This window comes from Mus pahari, chromosome 22 (genome assembly GCF_900095145.1).
Source record: "Mus pahari chromosome 22, PAHARI_EIJ_v1.1, whole genome shotgun sequence".
In the NCBI taxonomy this organism is placed as follows: Eukaryota; Metazoa; Chordata; class Mammalia; order Rodentia; family Muridae; genus Mus; species Mus pahari.
In genome coordinates this window covers 48,690,672-48,699,957 of record NC_034611.1, presented here as the reverse complement: position 1 = coordinate 48,699,957, position 9,286 = coordinate 48,690,672, and the positions used below count along the sequence as shown (strand labels likewise).

The window sequence follows — 9,286 nt, the reverse complement described above, 5'->3', positions numbered from 1 at the left end:
CAGAGAGGCAGAGAGGCAGAGAGGCAGAGAGGCAGAGGCAGAGGCAGAGGCAGAGGCAGGCAGACCTCTGTGAGTTGAGGCCAACCTGGTCTACATACTGAATTCTAAACCAGCCAGAACTACATAGTAAGACCTTGTCTCAAAAGACAAACAAAAACAAAATCTCTAAGGAATCCCTAGTCTTTGTGTGTGTGATGTGCACGTAAGGCAGAAGAGTGCACACAGATGTAAGGACAGCCTCTGGTACTGACGTCACCTTGTCTGAGACATTCTCTGCTGTTCCACAGTTCCATACATCAGGCTAGGGTGTCAGGTTCCAGATCCTCCTGTCTCTGTCTGTCTCCCATTTTGCCATTGTAGTTCTGGGATTACAGAAACACTGTCCTATGCTGGTTTTATCTGTGTACGCACTCAGGCCCTCATGTTTTCACAGCATTCGCAGAGCAGCCTCCCAGCCCCAGTGCATTTTTAGTTTACATAAAAGTTTCACTGCGACAGTGTCCCACACATGCACGTATGCACACACAGATCATTATATTTTGTTCTCACTTGCCCCCTACTCTCTCACTTAATCCCACTCTCCGCTCCAACCATCTTAATGATGCATTATTTCCTGAAATCCTTTTGGATACAAAATTCTAGGTTAACAGCTATTTTCTTTAAGAACCATGTAAATATTGTCTTCTGCCTTCTTTTGTTGCTTCTGAGAAATCAGCTATTGGTCATTTTTGAAAGAAAGTTTTTTTTAATTCTTTTTAATGTAAGTGATGATGATGACGATGATGCTATAATATGTAGATATGATCTCTTGCAGCCTGGGCTGACTTGAACTCACTATGCAGCTGAATATGCACCTGAACATAATCCTCCTGCATCTTCCTGGACTCACAGGACAGAAACACTACCCCAGCTGCCACTATGTTTTTATTTCTTCAATTAAATTTTTATTTTATTAAATTCTTTCCAACTATACTTGCTCTGTGTGTTTTCAGGATCTTGTTTCTTACCCATATTAAATATTTTACGGTTTGTATGTGAGAGTCTCTATAGCGCAGACGTCTGGGCCTATTCTGCTCACCACTGTTCCTGCAGTGAGAGTCTACAGTGCAGGCGCCTGAGGTCTAGTCTGCTCACTACTGTTCCTGCTGGCTCTTGTCTCATGGCCTTGTTCTCTAGTGAGTTTTGTGATTTTTTTTTTTTTTTTAACTGTGAGTTGCTTACTTTCCTTAGAATTTTATCTGTGGGACCTTTAAATATGGAATAAAACTCCCTTCTTCCAGAGAGAATCTGTGTTGTCTTCGGCCTCTAAGAAAGGACTACCATTTTAAAATGATTTTAGATATAGTCTCAGTTTGAGATTTTCTAAGCACCTACTTTATATGAGTGAGGCTTCAAACTTAACTTATTAATGCCAGTTTTCAAGAGAGACATTAAGTTTGAGAAGCAGTGTATTCCTCTACAAAAGGAGATGGTCACAGTTTTGTCCCCCATATTTCAAGTTCAGCCTCTTTGAGGAAAGATCGCAATCGGGTTTCCCATCTTCTGTTGGTACCAAAAATCTCTTCCTTGACCTCCAAGTATGAGAGACTATATAGCTATGAAAACTGGCTCAGTATATGTCAATGTCCTCAAAGCTGGCGCCTTCTCAGTGTTCAGTCCATGCTGAGTTTTTGGCTTGTGTATTCCATTGCTTCTTTCTAGCAAATCAAGACAGCATTTTAAACTGTTTATACCTATATCACAGAACAAGGTAGTAAGTGTGTCCTAATGCCAGAAGATGAGGTCCTATATAATACTTTTAAGCACAGGACAATAGTAAAAGTATGCCAGGACACTGGGTGTCTTAGTTAGGGTTCCATTGATGTGAAGAGATGCCATGACCAAGGCAACTCTTATTTAAATACGTTTCCTAGGAAATCCCCTTAAAGGCGCCAGGACCAGTTTTTTACTAAAGATAATAAGCTCTTCTGAATGTAATTGCCCAGACTCTGAATCTCTACTCAAACCATATAAGATCTGTCTTCCAGGGTAAATATAACACCTGAAACCACACACCTAAAAGAATGGCCACCCTAAGGCAAAGAAAAAAGAAATTAAATGCCCAGTTTGTAAGACTTTGATGTGAACAGAGAACCAGCAAGCTAAACAGACTGTATTATACCAAATCTATCCAATTCACTTCAGAGGTGCTCACAGACAGTCCTATCTCTAGGCTAGACTTCAGCTGTCATTTGCTTTGGGTCTGTAATGCATTATTTCTAAATAATATGTGAGAAATCAAACTGAGTTTTGAATTATATTGAGTTATTTGAGCTTTTAATACAAAAATAATGAACTCACAGGCCCTATAGACTTTTGAAAAATGGTTGTTTAACTAATTCTGGGCTAGATAAAGACAGGCAGTCTGGGAGGCAATCTGTTCTTATCTGTTGTAGCAGAGTTCGTCTCTCTTACCTTTCCTGTCTCGTCCTTCATCAACACACACTGCAGACTTCCTAGGGCAATGCAGAAATCCAAACAAGAGAAGGAAGCACACTAAAGTAATGGAGGACAGGCTACAGGAGATGGACAGTGTCAGACATCATGTGGAAGAAAAGAAGGAATTATCACAGTTAGCCACTTTGTTCAAGAGAAAGCCACATTGGTCATTTCAAAGGTAGAAGCAAGAAAAAAAAAAAAAAAAAGAACAGATCCCTTCCTTCTTGACAGCAGGCTCTCTTCAGTAGTCACAGAGGGAGGCTGATGTTAACTGGGAAACTTCTCTTCAGAGACCAGATGTAACTCAGCCAATAGAACAAAGGACAAAGGGAAGTAACACTCTCCAGTCTAAAAATGTTCATGAAGAAATGTAATTATATACTTTGAGAAAAGGAAAAAACGAATTAATCAGAAGTATAATCTAGAAGCAGTTGGGAATGACTGTTAATAGCATCCTCACTGTTATGCATTTAAGTCTCCTAACTCCATGACCTTAACTCTGAAAGGAATACAAGTGTCACACTTCATAGGGGTTCTAGGAAACAGACACCCAAAGAGTTTTGTACGTTTGCACAAGGCAAACTATTTCCTTACATCCACTCTCTTCTCTCCATACTAGGGAGCACAATGCTGGAGACCCATCCTGGAGACAAGGGTTTCCCAAACGCAAGGTATTGAAGTGTGAAGTGCTCATTCTAACAGCCTGGCTTTGTTAGTTTACTTCTTCTTGACATAGGAAGATTATTAAAAAAAAAATAGACATCAAGATGAGTTCAGAGATAGGAAAGGGGCTAAAGAGGATACAGAACTTATGAAAAACAATTTCAGAATCTTAAAAATCAGCCAGTGGCTTTGCTATGAAAATATTATAGATGAAATCTTTGAATGAGAGATTTAAAGCATTTCTTTAAAATCAATACTTAATCTCAACAAACCTCAAAGTCAAAACACTTTAGAGAAAGTAAATGATGTTTTTACCAAGGCTAAATTTTCTGCTAAGTTAGAACACAATTTGTATAAAAATGAACTAATTTTTAAAATTTAAGTTGTTTTGTTAGTTCTGAGAACACTGGAATAGTCTATCCAAATTTGTTAAATAAGATACGTACCTCATATTCTTTCCTGCAAACTTTGGAAATATCATTCTTTGAAGATGCCTAAAAGCAACCAAAAATCTTCATTTACTATGCATGCTGTTTCTTTTGTATAGGACAAACCCCCCAAATTAGTATATATTATTATATATAATTGTTGGTATAATATTCTTTATTTCATCATGGGAAACCTTATACTCAAATATTTAGATGTTCCTAAACTACAACAAGTGTTCTGTAATGTTTTAAGAGAAATAGCACCAGGACTCATTCAATATGCTGGCGCTTCAGCCCAGCTTTTATGGTTTCAATCTCACATAACAACATGGTTCTTTTGTTATTTTGGAAACTAGATGACTTTGAAGGAAATGTAAATCAGAGGCCTTTTAAAAGCCGAATTCCACTTGTGAATTTTCTTGTGAAGTTCTGCCAGGGTGCTTACATTTTGCTTTTTCTTTAACCCTTCACATCCAACGTTTTATACTGACTACAATGCGTCTACTTCCTCAGAAAATCAGCGCGGAGGATGGAGAGGGCAGCTAAAGAAGAATACGGTGCTCAGGCAGCCAATGGCCATGGTACTCTTCCACTGCACTCTCAACACATGTGCAGAGAAGGCAGAAACCCTCCCGCGTCCAGAAGACTGATCTCAGGAAAACAGCGAGGTACTCCTCGCAGGCAAGTATATGCTTCTGTGCAAAACAATGCAACACAGATCTGCTGCCAAATGGTATCCTCCACATGCCACCAGTCTCATGCAGAGACCCTGCTCCAGAGTCATGGGGTCTCGCCCTTGTTTCACTTCCTCCTATTCTGTCACCTGGTCTCATGCAATTTATAACAAACAAGCTGATAAGGATGGGGGGAGATGGGGTTGGGGTCAGGGCAAGGAGATGAATGGGCTGGCAACTGCTCTATGGCCCCAGGATTTGAGTTTAAACCTGTGTACTTCAACTTTACTCCAAGATTTGGAGGAGAGTAGCAGATCCCTGGGTCATGTGCTGCCCAAGTGCTGCATTGCAGGCTGTAGTAGTTTTGTGTACACAGTAATGAAGGGGAGGCTGGGTGTGGTGGCTTGCTCCTGTAATCCCAGCACTCATGAGGCAGAGGCAGAAGAACCGCTGTAGATTGGGACCTGTCTGATATACACAGAAAGTCACAGGCAGCCAGGGCTACACACAGACCCTTTCACAAAACACAAATAACAACTCAACAGCAGAGGTGCTGGGGACACTGGCATCTCACACATCCCAGAGAACAGTCTCTAGAACAAGCTTCCAGCTATGTTCTGGGTTAGTTTAAACAACTGTTTCAATAGCCAGCCTCCCAGTTAGGTCTCTAGCCACTACTTGCAATAGCAAACCTAGGAAGCCACACTGTTACTACTGTGAGGAATTACTGAAAAACATGTATTGTAGACTCAGGGGCCTATCTGAACTGGAGCAGAGACACACCTACTGAAAGAGAAGCCCTGGTTTACTAGAGGGAGGGGTGACATGTGCCTTCAGAGCAGAGAAAGGAAAGGATCACACACCAGAGTAAAGCCACGATGACAAAGAAAAGGGAAGATGAAGACAAAATAAGCCACACAGTGACTCAGCGTGTCCTGGGCAAGGATGAAATGCTTTGATCTCAAATATTCTTCTCTACGTGGCAAAGAGATGGACAGAAAACAAAAAGGGCTGGAGAGATTGCCTAGCGGCTAAGATACTGGTGCTCTACCAGAGAACCCAGGGTTAACTCCTAACACCCATGCAGTGGCCCACAACCACCTGTAACTCCAGTTCCAGGAGATCTGATGCCTCCTCTGGCCTCCACAGGCACCAGCTGTGCATATGGTACATAAACATACATGAAGGCAAAACACACACATACACACACACACACACACACACACACACACACACACACACACACACACACACAAACAACAAGAAGAAGAAAAGGTTGAGGATCTTGCATGCAGTGGCCCCTACGGAGGAATAACAACCCTAATGCAGAATTTACAGGTTTTTTTTTTTTTTTTAGGTCACCTCTCCAAAGCTATGAAGCAGACAAGTCCAAAAACCACACAGCTAAAACTCCTATTGTGCTCCATGATACAAGCTTGACTGTCAAGAATTACCTGCTTGCATGCCTGTCGGCACTCCAAGCCAATAGCCAGTTCACAGCAGCCTAAGCCAACCCAACCATCGGACTTCTTAAACACCCCTGAAAAACAAAATGTTCAGATGTTTTGGTCATAAGTATCAGTGAAGACAAATAATATAAAAGTAATGAATATCATTACAAGTCAATGAGAAAACCAATTCAGGCGCAGGGCCTCCGAATGATTATGCACCACCCCTGGCCCTTACTCCCAGTGATGTCATTTCCTTAGGGTACTACACTACATAACATCAAGCCCTTTGGTTTTATCCTTTTCTGTTCACCCTAAGCTCTGTCATCCTTCATCTTTGGGTAAGCAGCATCTCTATGAGAGAACATGCAAGGTAAGGAAAGCCAGGGAGAAAGAGCTTTTCCTTATTCTATACTGTGTATCACATATAAAAATTCTAATATAATTTAATCAAACATCCAAAAAAGCACATGAATCTTTTGTGTTAAAATACTAAGTATACAGAATAGCATAAAAACTTGCTACCTTGTTTAAAAACTGATATATGAAGGAAAAATTTCCATGAGCCAATCCTGGCTTTGATGGGCACACTTAATCATACAAAATGACTATGGACTATTTTGGTTTAGTTTGCTTCCTGCTTCAGACACTCTCACTCTTAGAATAGTGAACAGTATCTGTGTGGATCGGAAGCTACATGAGCTGTATTCATAATGCAGTACATTGCTATCTCCATACATCTAAACCTTAGAAAACAAAGTTATTCAAGAAGCTCTTTCATTTTTGAATCCCTACTGCCTATAAGCTATTCTATTGCATGCTACATGGAATATGAAATTATAAAGCAGACAAAATGTATAAGGAGTATCCCCTTATGGAAATTATACTTTGGTCTGAACAGAAGTGCACCGCTCAATTTGTATGCAATGCAAGCTTCAGAGAATACACCATTCCTCACAAGCTGAAGAAACATAAGGCATATTCCTTTTTTCTAAGCATTGGCTTTAACTGGGGCTAGAAGATGAGTTTCAATTACAGAAGACCATGCATGCCAGGGTACAGAATTTAGGCTTTATTAAGCAGAAATCTCCTGAGGTATTCTTTCTGAAGGAGATGAGAAGCACACATATACTATACTTAGACACTAATCATAAATTTATTATAATACTCTATCCCAAGAGTGTAGTAACAAATACTTGAACTGGGAATACAAAAGGCAAATACAAGACCTTGCAAAGGGCATGTCACTGGAACTAGTATCTTTCTGCTAATTTGGTTTTGTACTTCAGTTGTTACCCAAACACAGAGATCTAGGCAGTGATGTCTACCAGTCACAAATAACACAGTCCTTTCCTAGTGGTGACTGGTTAACAACTTACCTGTCCAGTGTGGAGAGAGGCAGGAAGAGTTCTGCATATTAGAACAGCTACAGAAAAGGAGGCATGGGAGAGAGTCTAAGGTCTAAAGCCAAGGTGAGATAAGATCACATGTTATAGGAAACTCCAAGAGCACAAACACTGAGAAAAATGAAAGGTCTGGGAACCAAGAGGTCCTGGTGATCTTCCAAAGACTAGTTTCCAGAAAATGGCAGAAGTAGAGGTAGGAATTACAGTTAGGGTGGGCATGATAGTTCGTGCCTTTAATCCCAGCACTGTTTGCTCTACATGGAGAGCTCCAGGTCAGTCCAGCCAAAATTACTTAATGAGACTCTGCAATTTTATATATATATAAAGTTACACAGGACTGACAGAATGAAAATAAGCTAGACATTTGAAATTGTAGGTGTTAAAGGCAAAGAGAGAATAAAAATCCTTGACTCTCAGGGGCTGGTGACAAAGTTCAGCTCACAAATGTGCTCACATTGCAAGTCTGGAACTCTCCCAAAAAGGTGGATGAAGCAAGTAGTGCTCACTGTAATCCCGGCACTCCTAAGGCAAGACAGCAGGCTGAAGCTCACAGGCCAGTAAGCAGCAGAGTGAGAGACAGACCTCAATGGGGGGTTGGGGGGAGGAGAGCACCAACTCCTGCAAAGCTGTCCATGCGCATGTGCACATGCAATCACACTCATCCAATGCAATAATAAATACCTCATTCAAAAATCCTTTATACAAACCAGGTTTAGGACTATGATACAGATTTTACATTCATGGAATAAGTTTGCTTACCTGGCAAGGATGAATTCATGCAACTCCAAATTTCAACCTGAAATTATAATGACCAAATTTGCTTTTATGCAAATAACTAGCTTCTATGCATGATAATTTAACATGATAAATTACATCATAAATTCCTGGGCCCCTCGAGCCCTCATGGTGGAAGCTCCTGCACACACTGCAGTCTAATCTCAATGCACCACCAGTTATGGTGCACACGTGCACATGCATGCACGCATACAAAGTGTAAAAACGGGTAAGCTGAGAATGAGAACTACTGTACATTCTTTTCCCATTCTTTTCTCATTTCCCACTTAAAGTGCCAAGAGCGTGCCAGGTTCCTTGGGTTATTTACTAAGGTTACCTTTTCCAAGTGCACAGAAACTGTCTGCTGGGCAGCTTAAGGAAAGAAGTCAGAACTGTTTGTCCATCATGGGCCTCTTCCTCCTTCCATACAACAGAGGCCACTGTATCGAAAGAAGTTCTCTCATGTACACCCGGGCTCTCTAGGCCTGGCCCACACACATTCTAAACAATGAAACCCACCCAAACTCCGGAGACACGGCAGACTTCCTGATTCGGGCTTCAAGCAGAGTATCGATAACAGTGTGCCAGAAATGGAGCGTTAGAAAGAAATCAGCCATATATTTTCCCTTATCTCAAATTCAACTTTCCAAATCCAAATAAATGCAAGGTTTAGTTTATTATAGTTTTTATGAAATGAATCAAATCAGTGATAAAATTCTAAATTCTAGATGAAATACTACAGTGAAATTTAAAGACTGGAATACATTATATTTAAGACTATTGGTATACCTAGGCCCTGAAATAGAAGATAACAGGTGAAAGACACTAACTTATTTACCAATTTGTAACAGGATTTTTAAAAAGCAAGGTTTACATTTTTATTCTGATCACACATTCCAACCACACTTAAGGAGTTTGATAAACTAAAAGTAACTTACCAGATGCCTCTGTGTGCACAAAGCTTCCATGGTTCCCTAAGACTTACCATTGTTTCTGGGCAATAATCTGGGGCTCTCTGCAACAGATGTTTCAGTCGGGATTCACTTTTTGAGGAGAAAATCTATTTGACAAAAAGAAAAAAGGCCAAAAATCCTTTGAGACATCTTGTTTTAAAGGAGGGGGGGGGTAGCAGTAGCATCCTCTAGATGTACCAGCCTCCTAGGATGCTTTTCTGCTGTAAGAGGAGCCTGTGGAGGGCTCGAATCAAGCTACAGTTTGCTTTACACACTTGCTCTCACTATACAGCCCAGACTGCTATGAATTCAGCATCCTCCTGTCTCAGTCTCCAGAATGCCAGCATTCATGCAGCTTCTGAGGGAACACTTCTCTTTCTTTTCTTTTCTTTTCTTTTCTTTTCCCTTCCCTTCCCTTCCCTTCCCTTCCCTTCCCTTCCCTTCCCTTCCCTTCCCTTCCCT

The 9,286-nt window shown here is 40.8% G+C and overlaps 1 protein-coding gene across 3 annotated transcripts in view; it reads right to left on the bottom strand.

Annotated features, from left to right (window-relative positions):
- Reck (reversion inducing cysteine rich protein with kazal motifs) overlaps nt 1–9,286 on the bottom strand; it is a 72,790-nt gene that overhangs the window by 43,979 nt on the left and 19,525 nt on the right. Inside the window, exons 3-6 of one of the 3 annotated variants that reach the window (XM_021222207.1) lie at nt 8,857–8,931; nt 7,857–7,893; nt 5,698–5,783; nt 3,588–3,635 (exon numbers count right to left, since the gene is read on the bottom strand). In XM_021222207.1, the coding sequence (XP_021077866.1) occupies nt 3,588–3,635; nt 5,698–5,783; nt 7,857–7,893; nt 8,857–8,931 (246 nt within the window). Of the gene's footprint in view, nt 1–2,454; nt 2,844–3,587; nt 3,636–5,697; nt 5,784–7,070; nt 7,118–7,856; nt 7,894–8,856; nt 8,932–9,286 lie in introns of those variants that run through there. The other 2 variants (XM_029533349.1, XM_029533350.1) reach the window with 2 other exon arrangements.